The sequence below is a fragment of the Cannabis sativa genome, chromosome 9 (genome assembly GCF_029168945.1).
Source record: "Cannabis sativa cultivar Pink pepper isolate KNU-18-1 chromosome 9, ASM2916894v1, whole genome shotgun sequence".
Taxonomy (NCBI): domain Eukaryota; kingdom Viridiplantae; phylum Streptophyta; class Magnoliopsida; order Rosales; family Cannabaceae; genus Cannabis; species Cannabis sativa.
The window spans coordinates 57,434,207-57,453,082 of NC_083609.1; the positions used below are offsets into that span (position 1 = coordinate 57,434,207).

At 29.0% G+C, this 18,876-nt stretch overlaps 3 protein-coding genes across 3 annotated transcripts; 2 read left to right on the forward strand and 1 right to left on the reverse strand.

Annotated features, from left to right (window-relative positions):
• Positions 1-2,093: 2,093 nt before the first annotated feature.
• Positions 2,094-5,547, forward strand: LOC115721830 (vacuolar iron transporter 1). Its single transcript, XM_030650911.2, has 4 exons — positions 2,094-2,405; positions 2,511-2,596; positions 3,418-3,532; positions 5,001-5,547. Exons 1-4 carry the CDS (start codon positions 2,152-2,154, stop codon positions 5,299-5,301), a joined length of 756 nt encoding a protein of 251 aa, XP_030506771.2. The 5' UTR covers positions 2,094-2,151; the 3' UTR covers positions 5,302-5,547.
• Positions 5,548-8,927: 3,380 nt separating this feature from the next.
• On the forward strand, positions 8,928-12,591 carry LOC115721831 (vacuolar iron transporter 1). The gene is made up of 4 exons (XM_030650912.2): positions 8,928-9,310; positions 9,569-9,654; positions 9,765-9,879; positions 12,045-12,591. The coding sequence occupies exons 1-4, from the start codon at positions 9,063-9,065 to the stop codon at positions 12,340-12,342; spliced, it is 747 nt and encodes a 248-aa protein (XP_030506772.1). The 5' UTR covers positions 8,928-9,062; the 3' UTR covers positions 12,343-12,591.
• Positions 12,592-13,867: 1,276 nt separating this feature from the next.
• LOC115721819 (heat stress transcription factor A-8) lies at positions 13,868-16,752 on the reverse strand. The gene is made up of 2 exons (XM_030650899.2): positions 16,231-16,752; positions 13,868-15,035 (listed from the first exon to the last, which is right to left on the reverse strand). Exons 1-2 carry the CDS (start codon positions 16,474-16,476, stop codon positions 14,073-14,075), a joined length of 1,209 nt encoding a protein of 402 aa, XP_030506759.2. The 5' UTR covers positions 16,477-16,752; the 3' UTR covers positions 13,868-14,072.
• Positions 16,753-18,876: the final 2,124 nt, after the last annotated feature.

The following is an 18,876-nucleotide window of genomic DNA, read 5'->3' on the forward strand; positions in this document are numbered from 1 at the left end:
TCCAGAATTTTCAATGTTTTGCAAGTTTTAAAAAAAGCAACGTTTTGGTTGCTTTTGATGTAAATAATATATCAATTAGTTACTTTTTATTATAAAAAAATTATATGAAATAATTTTTTTCTTATACACATTTTTAGTTGCTTATTTTAATCGGATAACCTTAAAACTATGATTTTTTTTTTTTTAATTTTTAGACTATATTATATGTTATTTTATTATTTAAGATACCTTGAGGTTACTTTTTTTTTAGCAATTTTAAACCATATTTTGAGTTGTGGGAAACATATATATTTTTTTTGATATAAAAAAAAAAGATGAACAAGATAAAAGTAACCTTTCTCTTTCTTTTATAAATTATTAACAAAGAAGTAACTAAATATTATATTTGAACAAAATAAGTATACTATCTAATTTTATAGGTTGCTACAATAAATATTATAATATATGTTTCCCATATATTAAATTATGTGGTTGATAAAACTTTTAAAATAATAAAGAAAACGAAATAAAGAAAATGAAAAAAGAATATGCGTCCTTTATTCACATAAAAAAAGCAATTGATTGTATATCAATTAGAATATATAAAAAGAAAAACAAAACATGCAATTCATTATATATCAACTAAGAGAGAAGAAAATGTAAAAAAAAAACGTCTCGTCAACTTTAAATTTCGGTAGACGTGTTTATCGGTATTTGAAACAATAGATTAGTCTAAGACAATTTTATAAATAATTTAAAGATGACGTTGATTTGTGCAATTATTTCATATATATAACATATATGTATATTACTTTCGTTTAGAGAATTCAATATAATAACTTGATGAATGATGATTATTATAGACGTTAAAAGTTTAATATGATTTTTTACTTTATTCTATTCTATTCATATTCTCATTTTCATTCCTATTTCTATATTTTCATTCCTTCTAACAAAACGCAACCTAAATAATTTAAAGTAAAACCCCGAAACATAATTATGATTTGGCCTAGTTAGGCACTCACGCAGCTGCACTAAAAAGCAGGCCATGAAATTCAGTATTCAAAGTGGAGTAGTTGTGGACCCAAAAACAATGTGCTATATATAAATCTACCAAATATATGTTAAAATTATTGGAAAACTATCATATATATTTAAATTAAATATATGAGACTTGCTATTATTTTGAACCAATGACATTATCCAAAATATTTGAGTGTCTTATGGTACTCATTTATCTAAACAAACCTTTTCCTTTTCTTTGAGAATATACCTAAAAGTCTCACTTTTTCTAAAAATTAATAATCATATCTTTATTTTTATTTTTATTTTTGGATAAAAAAAATAATCATATATTTATTGGTATTACACCAAGATGTCGTAAGTATTAATTTTTATATAATTTAATATATAATTTTTTTATAAAATATTTTAAAAGTACTCTCAATAGTTTCTCTACTCTATTTTTTAATTAAATCATCAAAATTCTATTTTTTATTTTATAGCATATTTTTACATTAAACCATACATCATCAGTTTCTTTAAAATACATCATTATTTAAAAAAAAAATTAATATATTTTATTCATTTCAAATATATAATATTAATATATAGGTATATCCTTATCAAAAAAAATAATTATTAAAATAAAAAATTAATAAAATATATTTAGAACAATAAATAGTATTTTAAATAAATTTTAAAATGAAAAAAGAGTTTAAAACATCACTCTAACGTATTTATAATACAATTCTTTAAATTTTTTAAAACTTTTGTATTTTAAAAAATCTGTTGTAAGTGCTCTAAGGAGCTATAGTAGTAATATTTTATGAAATAACAAACTTTAATCTCATATTTAAATTATTTTATGAATACAAAAATTAAAATATGAGGGTCACTTAAAAGAAGAAATATATGAGCTCATCTCATAGTAATGACACATAAGTAGATTGTACATGTATCATTAACTCTTTTCAAAAAACCACATTATTTATAATTATATTTTTAAATTTACTTTATTTAATTTATTAATAATTAAACATAGCTAGAGAAACTTTATTGCCCCACATTTTTGTTCTCTCATTCCTCTATAAATAGCCTTCTAATAATTCACTACTCCTCACCATCTCTCCTATAGTATATCTTTGTCACATTATTATAGCATCATATATAATGGGAGAAAATATTAATAATGGAGGAGGATATGCAGACCTAGAGAAGCAGATGCTAATCCTTCATGATCATGAAGAAAAGCATTTCATGTCAAGTGAGATCGTCAGAGACATCATCATCGGTGTCTCTGACGGTCTCACTGTCCCGTTTGCCCTCGCAGCTGGTTTGTCGGGGGCAGACGTGTCCTCTTCTATTATTCTCATTGCTGGAGTTGCTGAAGTTGCTGCTGGAGCTATTTCCATGGGTCTTGGAGGGTAAAATTACCAAAATAACCCTGCAAATTAAAATAATAATATCATTAATATATGTTAATTAGTTGTGTTTTAATATTAATTAATGAGTTATTATGTGAGTAAAAGGTACTTAGCGGCAAAGAGTGAAGCTGATCATTATGTGAGAGAACTCAAGAGAGAGCAAGATGAAATTGTTGCAGTTCCAGATACAGGTATTAATTAATATTCATTTTTTTAAGACATTATTAATTACTTCTTAATAATTATTATTATATATATATTTATGTGTTTATATATAGCCTCTCATTCTTTTTAGTTCCTTTTAAAACAAAAATAATTAAGAAATTAAAAAAGAAAAAAATAAGCATATATTATATACATACTCATCCTGAAGAGAAGTGTGTTCTTTTGTACTTTCACAAATATGCATTGTTAAGGTGTGAATTATGGTTTAGCAATTTTTTATATTATTTATTAGATAGAAAAATTCTGAATAAAATACCTTGTTTTTCTTTTTTCTTAATTTCAGCGAGTTTAAGAGTTCACTCGAAAATAGCTGTTAGATATTTGGTTTGAAACGATTTCGCCTTACCCCTTATAGTAAATACTAATCACAAAGGAAATAATTTTAATTAAAATGTATAAAATCCGAAATTATTACATACTTAAATTAATTATAGTAAGGTGGTATAGAGTTAGATAAGAAAATAATTGGTAAAGTATGCTTATTTATTATAAGTAGTACAAGTAGTGGTGATTGGTGAATGGTGAGAGAGCAAAGCATCTTTTTGTGAGTAAAACAAATAGAATATGGTCATACTCATAATATTAGAGAGAACAGTTCTTTCCACTATACCTACTTTTTTTACTTACCCAATATAAAAACTATATGTATATCTCCATTAAGCTTGGAGCCAAGAGCCTCAAAACAGCTAACATAACATTATTATTTATTTATGTCTTACACTTTATTTTATGAGTAAATTTATAAGAATTAATGTGTTAAATTAAATGATATAATGAAATAAAACAGAGGCAGCTGAAGTTGCGGAGATATTGGCCCAATATGGAGTGGAGCCACATGAATATGGCCCAGTTGTTAATGCTCTCAGGAGAAATCCTCAAGCTTGGGTTGATTTCATGATGAAGTAAGTATGCATACTATTTCTCAAAAAATAAAAAGATATATTTATATATTCTGAATTTCTTTTAAAAAAAGTAACATAATATTTATAGCTCAATAAAGAATACTTCTCTATATGTAGCTATAAACACTATGAACTAAATCTTTGAGCTATAATAGTTCATTTGATGGAACATTATTTTTTACCACTTACCTAAAACTTTTTAACTTATTTACCTTTATATTGTGGGTGCTATAAAAGGAGTATTTGTGAAAAATTGTGACCAATATAAAATACAATTTTTTTTATATTTATTATTATTTAGGGATTTTTAGGTTATTTTAAAAAAGTTTTTTCATTAAAAGTATATGCTATACAAATTATAATTTATTGTGATTATTTTTGTTTTTAATTACTATACTAATTGTGATTAAAAAAAATTAATGAATTTATATTTGAATATTACTTTTTAGTCATAAGTGACTTTTGGTGTGACTAACATTTATTCATAAAAGAATCACTAAAAGGCTGATTTCTTTTAGGGTTATTACTTGTAATAACAATAATTATTGGCATAACTTTAAGTACATATATACTTGTATACAGAAAAGACAAAAAGATTAATTAATATAGATGATATGAATAAAATAATAAACATGGGTATCACTACATATACTCGTGATCATAGATTCATAGACAAATAAGGTCAAATTAATCAACTAACTTTTTTTTAAAAAAAAAAACAAAATCACATGCATAGGTATCTCCAATATATTTTATATATACTTTTTCTTAAAAGTGAAACTTTTTATACACATTTAACAATTTTTCTATATAGACTATATAGGATTAGATCCATAAATTTACAATAGATATTTTCTTATTGATGAAAAATATGATGCCATAATGTCATCATTTTCAAAATGACACCCTTACAAAAATCATTTTCCAAAATGGCATTATTAATTATTATTTATTATTGTTATATTATTATAATTATTATTCCTTTCTCAAAATTGTTTATAATCTAATTAGAATGTGACTATTTTATTTATAAAGATTTATCAAATTATTATATTATTGTACAAAACAACAATATAAAGAATTAAAATTAATTTGTTCAACACTCAGCTGCTCTTGTTGATATTAAGGATTTTCATGTGGAAACTAGAAAAATTATTATTAGTGAACATTATTAATATATTTCTTTTTCAATAACTTCGACATTTATACTTTTCTAAATGTTGCAATTTAGTATAATCACTTGATGCTAGCTCAAGTGGCCATATGTGGGTGTGTATATTGGAAGTATTGGGTTTGAGTCACAGGTAAAATATAGTTGTAATATATAAACGTTTAAATTAAAAAAAAAATATTGCAATTTAATACTTTTCATTAAAAAAAAAAAATCAATATGCTCTAAATTTTTGCTTTTAATATTCGTTCTTAATAAATAAATTTTCTAAATCCGTCACTGATTATTTATATACAGATTCGAGTTAGGATTGGAGAAACCAGAGCCAATGAGAGCAATACAAAGTGCACTAACAATTGCATTTTCATACATAATGGGTGGATTTGTGCCATTATTGCCTTATATGATATTTCCAATAGCAAAGGAGGCAGTTGTGGCTTCAGTCATTTTGACAATCGTGGCATTACTCATATTTGGTTTTGCCAAAGGTTACTTCACTGGCAGCAAACCCTTCAAGAGTGCTTTCCAAACTGCTTTGATTGGTGCCATTGCTTCTGCAGCTGCTTATAGCATTGCCAAGGCTTTCCAAGCATTCTAATTAATTCTTAATCAATTACTCTATTGTTGTTTTGCTTATCTTAATTAATTACTCTATTAGTGTTATTAGTAATCTTGTTATATTTTAGCTAAGAAATATATGAGGGTATTATCGATTTCGAAAATGCCTTTTGTCCAGGGTTAGCCCTGAACTTTAGTGGGCCTTATGAAAAAAAATTGGATCCTTATTTAAAAGATATAGTATTTTCAAATCAATAAAATAATTTTGTATTTTTAAAAGAAAAAATATTTTTTGGGCCCTTGAACTAGGTAGGCCCTAAGCGCAAACGTAGCCCGCTTTAGCTTATGGTAGGCTCTAATCACGTGGCCTAGCTCGAGCTGCCCAATTCTATTGGAAGTAATAGCAGTACTTTTTGTGTGTACTTTCTACTCTAATTTTTCTAATGAATTTTTAGTTAAAATATCTGTCAATTAATATATCTACGTGTAAATATTGATCTCTTTATGCAATTATATATATGTAAGATGCTGTATCATATATCTTCATTGGTATATTAGTATAAGATTTCACTCTAAAAATGATAAGAAATCTTTATTAATATTAGAACTAGTTTAATAATCTATTTTATTTTAATTTGTTGTGAAAAAAAAAAAAAAAATTGGCAATAAAGGTGTAACAATATGTTAGAGTGTTGGAAAAATAATATTAAAATGTTTGATAATTTCATCGATGAATAATATAATAATAATATAAATTTAAATAAATAGTAAAGAGTGATACTGTTAATCTTTTATTATAATTTTTTAGTCAACTTTTATACTTGAAAATACATGTCGCAATGTTTTTTTTCAAAACTTTTTTTTTTATAGCTATATTTGTTATAGTTACAAAATTATCATTGTAAATTTTTGAAAAATTTCAAATAATTTACGGTACCAAAAATAGATATAAAATTTATCAAACGCGCATAGTAAATTGAAATATTAAGTTTTCTATTTTTGGTATTGCAAATTATTTGAAGTTTTTTAAAAATTTATAAAAGTAATATTGTAACTATTATATAAAAAATAAAAAATAAATATTCTAATATGTAATCTCTGTTATATTATTATTATTAAATAATATAATATATAGATTAAATATGTGTAATAAAACTAATAATATGTAACATATGACAATTTATATTATTTGTCACTATTTTGTAACATATAGGAGAGTTACTTATTACTATGAGTAACCTCCACCATTATCACCAACATTAAGAGTGTAAAAGGTGTTACACATCTTAATTTGAAATTCTTAACTCTATAGGAGTTATGGTGTGCATGAGTTACATCTCTTTATTGAGTCCATAACATTCATGGAGGTTAATTTGAATTTCAAATGGTGATATCCTAAACACTATATAAAGGAGGTCTATTGTGCTCATTTGAGAGTAAGAGATAAGAAGTTTTCTATCAAGAAAGCATTTTGCTAGAAAACCCTAAAATGCTTGATAATTCCCAAAGCTAAGGTGTAATACCTTGTTCAAGTCATGGTGATCCCCACTAATCTACACTCAAGGTTGTGAGTGAGTGTATATATATATTATTCTATTGTTATATATATATATATACATATTTTATATTACACGTGTTGGTTTTTATCTTCTTCTACATTTCTTATATATAATATATATAGTGTATATATATTGTATATTATGTTGTTGTAACATTTAATTAATCTCTTTGTTGATCCTTGTATTGTATTACAATAGAATTGTAATATCTTAATTTTCTTCCATTGTAATAAAATCTCTAACAATCTCTACATAGAAATTGATTAAAAAATTATAATTAGTACTCAATATAATTATCATAATATGTAATGACACATAATATATATTTTTCCAAATAATTTATCCATATATCCCTAACCAGTCTTGTCTAATCTTTCCATTAATATCGATCAATCACCCAATTATTATATGGTAAATACACACCATGAAAATGAAATCATTCCTAAAATGTTCAATAATTTTTTTTGTCATTTACTAATTTGACCTACAAACATCATTTTCTGTTTTGAAATAAATTAATTAAACAAAAGAAAAATACATTTTCAAATTTAGTAAATAATAAATTAGAAAATAGTATGGATTAAAATGTTTATCTGTAATCTACTGTTAATTAAGATGAGGTTATATATTGCTATATACAAATTTAGAAATTAGACAAATCTTGTTTGAGACGGAAGATATCACCCAAAATCAAAGAAAAGCATGTATTTGTAATTTTGTATATGAAAAATTAAACCATATATATAATTTTCCAATTATAATAATAACATCATTTTTATTTTATTAGGCTAATTAATATTAAGGTTTATACCATTTTATATTTTATACTAATTTAGGTTTTATGTGTATATTTTTTAAAAATTATTTTAAATCCTAAATTTTGTAAGATATTAAGGTCATCAAAATCTTTTTAAATATCATTAATAAATATCCTTAATTATTAAAAAAAGAGTTATATTATTTTGAACCTTATATTTTAGGATAATCACCTTAATTTTTTGAAAATATATTTTGAACCTCATTTTTCTTAAAGATTTAAATTAAGAGTTAAAATCCATTTTAATTAAAATATTTTCAAATATAACCAAATACACTGTATTTATAAATTAAACATTTTAAAAAACCAAATTACTATAGATATTGTCTTTTTTTTCGGCAGGCCCACCAATTTTTTTTAGGCATAGATGCGGTTTGGTCGGAATTGTTTTGTTATTGTGATTCGATTTTTACTATTGTGATATTAATCCTGTTTCTGTGCATGATTTTGAATGTTTAGTCTTTTCTTTATGACATAGTTTTGAGTATTTTAGTAATATCCATGTGACATGACATGATTTTGTTTTGTTTCGTTGGTAATTTTTCTTTGCTTTTTGATGACTTGCTATTATATTGATGTTAGTAATTAGGAATAACAAGTTCTCTACGATTAAGGAAATTGTTAGTAGTGCAATTACGTACCTTTAGTTAAGTACTCAAACTACAAAGTTGAATGATCGAACGTGCTGCAATAGTTTTTATTATTGTATCTTTTAAGCGATACATACAACTAAAAATAAGTATTCTATTCCTATGGTTTCATACTTTGAGAGTATTATTTCAGATTGTAAGATGTTGTTAAATGACTTGTGAGATGTTTATGTCAATTTTATTAGACGTTCTGCAAATAGTGTTGCTCATTTCTTAGCTCGAGCATCCTATTTAGTTGATGATCGTGTTATAAGGAGTAGTGATGTTACTCTAAATTTTAATCATGTAATCACTATGGATTAATTAATAAAAAGGATGAATTTTTTCAAAAAAACATTATACTACTACAATTTTTTTAATCTTTAATTTTTTTTTTTTGAAAGTGATCTTGAAAATTTTCCAATTCTAACTTATTTAAATTAATAATAAAATTGAATAATTAATTAAAAAAATTACATTTAATCAATATTAATAATAAATATTTGACGTGGATAGAAAAGAACGTGTCGAGAGGTTAGAAGCACGCGTCATTACATTATTTTATTATTATTTTTCGTTATATTCCCATGTACGGTCAATCCCAATATTAAACGCCAATAATAAAAATAATAAAATAATTTATCCTAATAAGAGCACACTCTTCTCATTTCTCAACTTTTGATTTTCTTCCTTTATATATACTTCTCTCACTCTCACCATTATTACATATATATATATATATATATATCACGTTATTATTACACACAACACAACACACACTCTCTTCTCTTCTCTAATGGCGGCCAACGAAGAAGGAACAACCGTAGACCCTGAGAAGCAGAAGCTTCTCATCAGTCAACACAAGGAGAAACACTTCACCGCCGGCGAAATCGTTCGCGATATAATCATCGGCGTCTCCGACGGTCTTACTGTTCCATTCGCCTTGGCTGCTGGTTTATCCGGCGCCAATGCCACCTCATCTATCGTCCTCACCGCCGGTATCGCTGAAGTTGCCGCCGGCGCTATCTCCATGGGACTCGGCGGGTACTCTGTTCATTTTTCTTTTCCTAATAATAATAATGTGTGTTATTATCAATTTTTTTGAAATCGATTAAATTAATAAATTAGATTCGATTCGATTCGATTGAAATTTATTGCGAAATGGATTCGGCGAACTTGTTCCTGAATCTGATGATCACGTTTTTTCATTTCATTTCCCGAGTAACCAAACGAAAGATAGAAACAGAAGGCGCGTGAATTTTATTTTGATAGGATTGGTGTATTGGTTATTGTGCTGTGCAGATACCTCGCTGCGAAAAGTGAAGCTGATCACTATTTGAGAGAGTTACGAAGAGAACAGGAGGAAATTATAGCTGTGCCTGAAACAGGTTTTTGAAACTCGTTCTTTAATTTTCTTTTCTTTTTTTTTTGGTTAAATTTATTTAAATTTTCTTTTATAAATATATATATAAAATAAAAATTGGATTAATAATGGCAGAGGCAGCGGAGGTGGCTGAGATACTCGCAGAATATGGGATTGAGCCACATGAGTATAATCCTGTTGTTAATGCTCTTAGGAGAAACCCCCAAGCCTGGCTCGATTTTATGATGAAGTAAGCTTTCTTTTCTATTTTATATATAGATTTATAATTACAATGTGTACATATTGCTAAAACTCTATTATATATGCTTTTGTGAGACTTATATTAACAAATATTAACTATTTAAATATTTCGATTGAGTGATTCGTGAACAAATATTAACTCTATTATAGTTTTTTGCTAATTATATGTATGCTATGGAGAAATCTACTAAAAAATAAATATTTTTGTGTCACATGTGGAAAATATATATAAAAACAAAGAGAGTTGTTGTGAATATCTTGTTACAATTTTTAGTCAATTTTTATTCTCGAAAATACATATCAAAATATTTTTTTCTCAATTTTATTATGGTGGTGTTCGTTATGCTTATAATATAATTTTTGTAAATTTTTGAAATTTTTTAAATAGTTTATAATATCAAAAATATGTTCAAAATTTTTTAAACATGCCTATTAGGAACTCTACTTTTAGTATTATAAATTATTTGAAATTTTTTAAAAATTTATAAAAATAATATTGTAACTATAACAACTACTGCTGTGAAAAAAATTGAAAAAAAAATATTCTAGTATGTAATTTTAAAAATAAAAGTTGATTAAAAAATTGTAATAGTATGAGAATTTTCAATGGTAAAACTTTAGAGGATGTTTGGTGAGGTGCACATATTATATGGCGAAACATTGAGATGCAATACTATTACAGAGAAGATGATGTCATTCTAGAAATTTGTATGGATGCTATGTTGTAGCATTGATGCTATTTAATATTTTTTTAATAAAAAATTGAATCTAAAAAGTTATTGTAGCTAAAAAATAGAATATATATTAAATAATAATTTGTGATATCATAATTATAGTATTTTTTAACAGTGTTATACATTGGAGTATTTTTATTAGAAGTAAGAGTGTCAAAAATAATGTAGAAGAAATATAAAATAAAATATTATTTTTAAATGATGTGTAAATTTTTAACATTTTTAAAGAATACTATTATTCGAGATGCTCTAACAAAGTTTTCATAAGCACTCCTCGTTCTCATAAAAACCACATGTCCAAAATCTTAGGATATGCATTGGGTCATTTATTATTTTGGAATAATAAATATTAATTATGTTTCTTAGGGGAGTTTTATGTGTAGTCCTCTCGTTTTCCTATTGGTACAAATATATAACTTTATTTTAAGTATTTAAATAAAGAGCATTGTTATTGAGTATTTGTAGTGCCTAGCCTAATATTTTTAGATATGTCGTCTTGCAATTGATTAGTAATACTTCTTAAAAGTTATTATATAAGATTCGATACTTAGTTGAACCAATATCAATATTAACACATATAAGAGTATTAGATAGTACTAGTATATTAGACAGTACTAGTGTCTGTTAGCATTTCTCTTAAATTAATTTTAGTTCTAATTTTTTTAAGACATCATTCATTATAATCACAAGACTCAAAATAGATCACCGGCAAATTTTTAAAATAATAACGTAATTAGAGTTAAAAACATATGTTGTGCGCATAGTCACAATAAACAAAAGAGTTATAATCAATTTGCAGAGTTAAAATAAGTTCATACCGTACTGTATACCTACTTTATTAGTTTATCTTCATGGTGGGTAGTGATAGATAAAAAGTTACAGAATGTTATGTGTATAGTGGGTTGTTGCATGTTGAACTGGAAGATTCTTGGGAGGACCAGTTTGGGAGGATGAGTGTGTTCATATAGGTCCATTCGCTATGGCCAAGCCACCCACTACTACTACTAGTACTCTGATATAAGAAGATCAAATCCCACTAAGAGGAACAGTCGTATTTTAAAAGTTGGGTAACTTTTGGAATGTGGACAAAACCCATGTGACTGGGCATTGGGGATGAGAGTGAAAACCATTAACTATATTATATCTGAATTGATGATTACAATATCCAAAAACTTTGAATCAAGAATATCCTTTTTAACTTTCCTTTCACTAGAAATAGTAATAACTTTGACACTGTCCTGAATACTACTTGATGGGAATTTTCAAGTCCAATGAAACCATAAATAATAGTAGTGAAAATGATACATTTTATGGTTACCTAAGGGACTAAAGAAAACAAAGGGAGCCTTGGAAGGGTTTTAGTATTACACGAGTTGTTTCCTAGTACTGTCTTTAATGTATATATGTATAATTGTTACAGGTTTGAACTGGGACTGGAGAAGCCAGATCCAAAGAGAGCATATCAAAGTGCCATAACAATAGCTGTTGCTTACATCTTGGGAGGGATGGTGCCACTCATTCCTTACGTGTTCTTCGAGAAGGCAACCGAAGCTGTTGTTGCCTCTGTTGTCGTAACCTTGGCAGCATTGATGATCTTCGGCTATGCCAAGGGTTACTTCACCGGTAGCAGACCTCTCGTGAGCGCTTTTCAAACCGCTCTCATCGGTGCCATTGCTTCAGCAGCTGCTTATGGCATGGCAAAGGCTATCCAACACTGAAATTTATTCAGTATTATTCTTGTTTGTTTGCTAGTTCTGCTTTATTGTACTAAAGATTTTTGCATGTTCCTAGTTTGGTTAAAGTTTTTTGTTTCATTTATCTTTGGGATCTCTTTTGTTGTTTTGAGCAAGTAGTTCATGATCCTTAGGTAGACCACAAAAGATTTGAAAGAGAAATGGAATGTATTTTGTGTACTAGCATGAATAGTATAAATTCAGCACAAAGGTGCTTTCTTATTGTGCTTAAAATTCCCTAGTTCCCACTTCTTTGTCTTGGGAAATAAATGTAAAGTTAGTGCCTTTTTAGTGGACGGATATATCATAAATATGCAAATCAATTTGGGCCCATTTTACAAGTAAAAGGAAAAAAGAATTTACAAAAATACAAATCTACAAATGTTTCAACATTTTTGTGAACTGAATTTTTTTTCTTAAAAAAAAGTGCCCATTGTTATTTTTTTGTGAGGAGTGTTAATTACAGTCTTTTAATCAATTTTAAGTATGAAATTACATGTTAGAATATATCATTTTTTCAAAAAAAAAATTTATAGTCGTATTCGTTAAAATTATAATGCTATCCTTGTAGAATTTTGAAAAATTCTAAATATTTTACCAAATTGAAAATTTTGATATTTTAGTTTACTATGCGTATATTCAATAAATAGCAAACCTATTTTTGATACTATAAATTATTCAATTTGTTTAAAAAGAATTTACAGAAATAATGTTGTAACTATAACAAACACTGTTAAAAAAAATTTGCTATGTGATTTCGAACATTGAGATTGAGTAAAAGGTTGGAATAAGAGGTTAACAGTAGCACTCTTATTTGTATATTATTTACAAAAGAAGAACTTATACGATATAGTTTAGGAAATTTATATAGTAGACCTCCCTGAATGATCGTTCTAGTAGACCTATATGTGTTTTAGGATCTAGGAGAGCTTTTTAGTCTAATTATTTTTATAATTACATACGTTGTCTTTATTTAAAGACTATTTGTAAATTTTTAAAAAATTATGAATAATTTACAGCTCCAAAAATAAGATTTAAACAGTTATTGACCACACGTATAAGAAAAATAGTCGCGTGTAAAAAAAATATGTAAATATTATTTTCAACATTATAATCTACTTAAAATTTTCAAAAAATTTACAGGTGGTCCTAAATAGCTATAACATATGCGATCATAAACAAAAAATAAGCTACAAAGCATTTTTAAATACCAAAACAAATAAAGAATCTACCAAAACACCTCTTTGTAGACCAATGTTTGCAAGATGTTGTTTACACGTTTTTGTTTGGCTCAGTAGAAAAATAAATCATAGAAAAGTAAATAAAAAAAATAACATTTTAGGTATTTTGTAAAAATTCTCAAATTAATACTTGAGAGAGCAAAAAATGCAAAGCTAATATGGGCTTATAGTATGTGGCATATTCCTTCCTCTGCTCTGCACATGCCAAAAATGTGTCTTAACATTTAAGTTATCACAGCAAATTTTCTTAGCTTTCTCAAAGAATGATATTAAGGGGAAAAAATACCTATTTTAAGGAAATATAATTCTTCGAGACATAAAGAGAAATATGTATGTATGGTTTGTATATAAGAATTGAGAGTACTACCAACTTACATTTTGTGTAGATTACATAACTAGCTTCAAAAAAGGTGCATAAAAATCTTGAAATATCTTAGCTATAAAATGTCTTGTGAGTTGTGACCATATTTCAGTTCATGCCACACCATTGTTTTCTGGCTCAGAAGACAACAGTACTCCCATTTCCTCATTTAAACTTTCCAAACTTTCCATGTTGTTGTGAGACATTTCAAACTGACCTTCATAAACTGCTGGTTCCATCTCAAAGTTGTGAGATGTTTCCATATGTTCTAAATAATTGAAATTTCTACATTCGCCTTGTGGGGTTTCGGTGTTATTGGTATCTTCGTCGTCTTTTGTATCTTTATTATCTTCACGAAAGGGACTGGCCAAAAGAAGCTGCTCCCATGAATTGTCATCGGCTAATTCTGGTAGAATAAACGGGGAGTGAGTTTCTAATGGACTTAATTTCTCATCCATGAGAATTTTCATAAAATCTGAGTTCAAGAAAAAATCCTGCATCCCATCTGGATATGAACTGGTTTCGGTTGGTTTCTCTGTTGATGTAAACACGGGGTTTGAAGTTTCATTGGGAGATGGTAAGTATCTTACTATCATACCACCGTCCGAGGCTGCTTCAGGATTATCATCCTCTGTAACTTCCTCTAGCCTACTTCCTGCTTCACTCATGCGCCAATTGTTTTCTTTCGGTTGAAGCAACTGAACAAACAACCCGGGATTTTGCACAGCCATTACTAGAAAGGACAACATCTGCTGCTGATTCTTTTCCATTCCCTGGAGACGATCTCCCAAGACCAACATCTTATTGTCAGCAGTTTCCTGGTGCTGCTGAAGGTTGACTAATTCCTGAGCGAGTGCACCTTTGTCGATTTTTAGATTCTCAACCTCTCTCCATAGACCATCTTCAACCTTCTCATAGGTTTCTTCTGGATGGGATTCTTTCTGTTGGAATGCTTTTCTCTGGTCTGGATCTTGAGAATGTTTTCTTCTACAAATATTCTTCAATAAATGCTTCTGGCCTCGAATGAATCCATCGTTTGCAAACATCCAACGATCTGGATGAACTTTTCTAAATCCCTGTCAACATTTATGGTTTCCATTATTTGAGTATCTCAGTCAAAACCATGTAAACCAATACTAATATTTCAATACTTAATACCAACAATATTGAGAAGAAATAAAAGGGGTGTTCTAGCTGGGCACCACTGTCTAGTTTACCAATCATGGAAAGGAAAACACAGCATATTGATACAATAGAGTTCATTGGCCAATCTAACCAAACACACAATGTCATGTAAATAAGAAAAGTAAGGTTGTTACTCATGAATTACTAAATTTGTCTTCTGAGTACAATATAAAAAGAGTTGAAAGAAGCTTATGCTTAGGGAGAATGAGTTTGTATTGAGCACTGAGCAGTAGCTCTTGGCTTTGGGAGAGCACTGAGTCTCTCGAATACCGAGATATACTAGTATTTTCTACTATTCTCTTGTTGTTCTAGACAATTTGATAGAAAATTCCTATCAAGTGGTATCAGAGTCATACACCCACAAGTGGGACTGACATCGTGAAAGGGGTGACTTGTGGATTAGGCCCAGAGTAAGCCACCATAGAGCGGGGGTGTATTGTTAAGATTCCATATTGATCAAGTATGGGATTGCTTGGTAGTATATAATTACTTAGACACCTTTCTCTCTCAGGCTAGCTTTTGTGTATTTGTTTGATCACGTAATTATATTGTAACTGCATAATTTGAAGTAATTTCACACTCTTAGATTCTCATGCCCTGATAAGAATCAGGTGTAATTACTCAAAAAATTTCATACTAAAAATTATTATTTTCATATGTAATTACTAATTATTTTCATACTAAATTCCACTATTGATTGATTTTCAAGAAGCTTTTTCCACAGCATAAATTGTACTAGTAATTAACAGTTGTTACTTCTATAAAGATCAACAAAGTTTGAAGAAATTTCTGTAAATTTACTAAAATCAAATTAGCATACACTTCACCTTAATTCACATAAGTTTATTAACAGAGTTAAACCATTCAAAACTAAAACATGAGCCACAAACAATGAATGTGATGAGACCATTCAAATCATCAAAATGAATCCAAAATGGGCAAAAGGTCAATGCAAGAAAGGGGTAAGTCCATCAAGAAAGGAAATGGCATAAAATTTGCCAGCCAAATTGATCAAAAAATCCAAACATAAACTTTTAAAGCAAAATCAAAATTGCCCAGAAGAAGAAGAAGAACAAAAAGACTCACATAGATATTAAGTTGCCTCATAAAGCTAGAGAAATTACTGTGCTTGAAATACTTGGGAAGCAATCCGACTGAGAATTGAGTCATATCCCAAATGACAAAGCTGTCGTTGGTATCGTTCCAAGAGATTATGGAGTCTGTTGAATCATCGTTCACCATCTCATAGCACTTTTTTAGAAAAGGAGCTATTGAAGAAGCCGAACCAGACCCACCATCACCACCATCCCCAATCTGGGTAGACTTCACCATAACTGTACGAAAGATCGATTCTTTTGAATATCCCTTTTGAGAAACCCCAAAAAATATGACGACCCAGTTGAATTCCGACCTCGAAAACCCCCAAAGGAGAGAAAGATTGGTAGTACAGTTACTTACAGAGACTGACAAAGGAAGAAGAAGAAGGCAACTTGGTTGTGTTGTGTTTGGATATTTCCAGCTTCTTTCCGTGAGATATGGGTTTTAGAAGAATATGCTATTTTTAATATTTACTTTTTCCACCAATAAATAAATAAATAAACAAAATGAAATTAATTGGGAACTAAGCCTAAAAAATTACTTATAAGCCTAAAAAAAATGTTGGGGTTTTAAAAAAAAAAAAAAAACTGAAGTTTGAGTAAAAAGTTTATAATTTTATTGTTACACGATTTTTTTTTTATAAAAATACTATTTTTTTTATAAAATAACCGTAAAATAAAAAAATTGAATAATTAAAACAACAGTGGAATAACTAAAAAAATAATCATAGAACAATTGTAAAAACTTAACACAGTACATAGTATAAAACTTACACAGTATTTATGAAATAAAAAATATAGTATTTTTGTAAAAAATTCTGCCTCACAGTAAAAAAATAAAAAAGTTATAATTTCAGTATGAACTATAAAAACTCTAAAAATATATTTTTTTTTTTTGAAAATAAGCGTGAATGTCTCATTAATAAATAGAGTTAGACCTCTCGGTCATTACATAAAAGGTTCTCCAGAACCGAAGAAACCGGAATAATCCCATACAACTTGTTAATAAAAGCCCAATTAGCCACATTATGGGCTGCAAAATTACAAGTTCTGTTAACATACACAAAATTACAACAAGAAAAGGAGGGAGAGGACTTAACACAAAAAGATATATAGTTGTCAATCGCCCAAATAGACTCTGATCCATGGAGAGCATTGATAACTGATCTCGAGTCACTCTCAACCAGAATAAACTTGAAACCTTCTTCTAGAGCCAACGAGACAGCTGCACAACAAGCCGCGGCTTCTCCACACAAAGCATCTGAGAAGTCCAAATGATCTGTGTGAATCCGGACCACCGAGCCAAAATGATCTCTAGCTACCACCGCTAAGCACATACTTTCTGAACCCACCCTTACATCACAGTTCAATTTTATCCAATCCTGGGGAGGCGGCTGCCAGTTCCCCCTCAAAGGTGGAGTAGGGCTAGGTAAGAAAATAGCATGAAGCTCTGCATAAGAGTTATAAACCTGGTCAATACAATTCAAAACATCCAGATGAGAGTTATTATGTATAATATCATTTCGCACTTTCCAGATAGTTTCGACAACAATCGAAGCAAACAGGAAAACATCTTCCACTCGGATCCCCCTAGATTTTAGATTCCAAATAAATTTGACCCAATCCCACATTCGAATCCCAGTATTGCAAATAGGGTAGATGCCCCACGGGGACGATCGCCATAAATGCATCGCCACATCGCAGGACAAGAAAAGGTGTTCCATGGATTCCTCCCCCACACCACATAAAGGGCAACAAGTTTCCTCAATGTGGAAACGCCTCCCAATCACATATCTAATAGGAAGTGCATTGGACAGGATGCACCACCACAAAATCTTATGCCTTTCAAGAATTTTGCTATTCCACAACTTGTTCCATAGAGCCGGAGCCACTTCACAATGAGGAGCTCTTTCCAGAACTTGAGACAGATAAGCAGATTTGCTTGTAAAGCAGCCACTCTTCTCCAGCGTCCACACCCATTTGTCATCCCCTTGTGCAGAGGGATTTCCCCCTTTGGCAATTGCAGACACCGTGTCTTTGTCAAATAAGTCATGCAGTTTTGGGAAGTCCCAATCTCCATTTCCCAACAATAAGTTATCAACACAACTGTCATTGGTTAAGACCCCGCCTTTTGGTTTCGGGATGAAACCTTTCAGGTGAGGAATCCAGGGATCCCTCCAAATACTCGTCGCCCTGCCATTCGTTACCACTTTACAAGCCCCCTTCCTTAGAATGGATTTGGCTTTCACAACATTCTTCCAGAACCAGGAATCAGAGTCCTTATAGTTACAGTTGAAGAATTCCTTCCCTTTTAGGTACTTAGCTTTCAAAATATTGCAACATAAGGACTGAGAGCCTTTTAGCAAGTTCCAGCCCCATTTGGCAAGAAAAGCTAAATTCATCTCCTTAGATTTCCTAAAGCCTAGACCACCCAAAGATTTGGGAAGACACAGCTTATCCCAAGCCTTTAGATAGAGACCATGATTACCCTTGTCAAAGCCCCACCAAAAATCTCTGACTAACCCATCAATCCTCGTGGCCATACTATTTGAGAGTTTGGTGGTTTGCATAGCATATACCGGCATCGACAAACCCACAGACTTAATAAGAGTAGCACGTCCCGCCTTAGATAACA

What these genes read in the sequence shown, in the direction of transcription:
- LOC115721831 (XM_030650912.2), top strand. Translation starts at nt 9,063, where the DNA reads ATGGCGGCCAACGAAGAAGGAACAACCGTAGACCCTGAGAAGCAGAAG. An exon ending in ATCTCCATGGGACTCGGCGG is followed by an intron (nt 9,311 to 9,568) that starts GTACTCTGTTCA and finishes TGTGCTGTGCAG; the next exon opens with ATACCTCGCTGCGAAAAGTG. An exon ending in TGGCTCGATTTTATGATGAA is followed by an intron (nt 9,880 to 12,044) that starts GTAAGCTTTCTT and finishes TAATTGTTACAG; the next exon opens with GTTTGAACTGGGACTGGAGA.
- LOC115721830 (XM_030650911.2), top strand. Translation starts at nt 2,152, where the DNA reads ATGGGAGAAAATATTAATAATGGAGGAGGATATGCAGACCTAGAGAAG. An exon ending in TGTTGCAGTTCCAGATACAG is followed by an intron (nt 2,597 to 3,417) that starts GTATTAATTAAT and finishes GAAATAAAACAG; the next exon opens with AGGCAGCTGAAGTTGCGGAG. An exon ending in TGGGTTGATTTCATGATGAA is followed by an intron (nt 3,533 to 5,000) that starts GTAAGTATGCAT and finishes ATTTATATACAG; the next exon opens with ATTCGAGTTAGGATTGGAGA.
- LOC115721819 (XM_030650899.2), bottom strand. Translation starts at nt 16,476, where the DNA reads ATGGTGAAGTCTACCCAGATTGGGGATGGTGGTGATGGTGGGTCTGGT. An exon ending in TGAGGCAACTTAATATCTAT is followed by an intron (nt 15,036 to 16,230) that starts GTGAGTCTTTTT and finishes AAATGTTGACAG; the next exon opens with GGATTTAGAAAAGTTCATCC.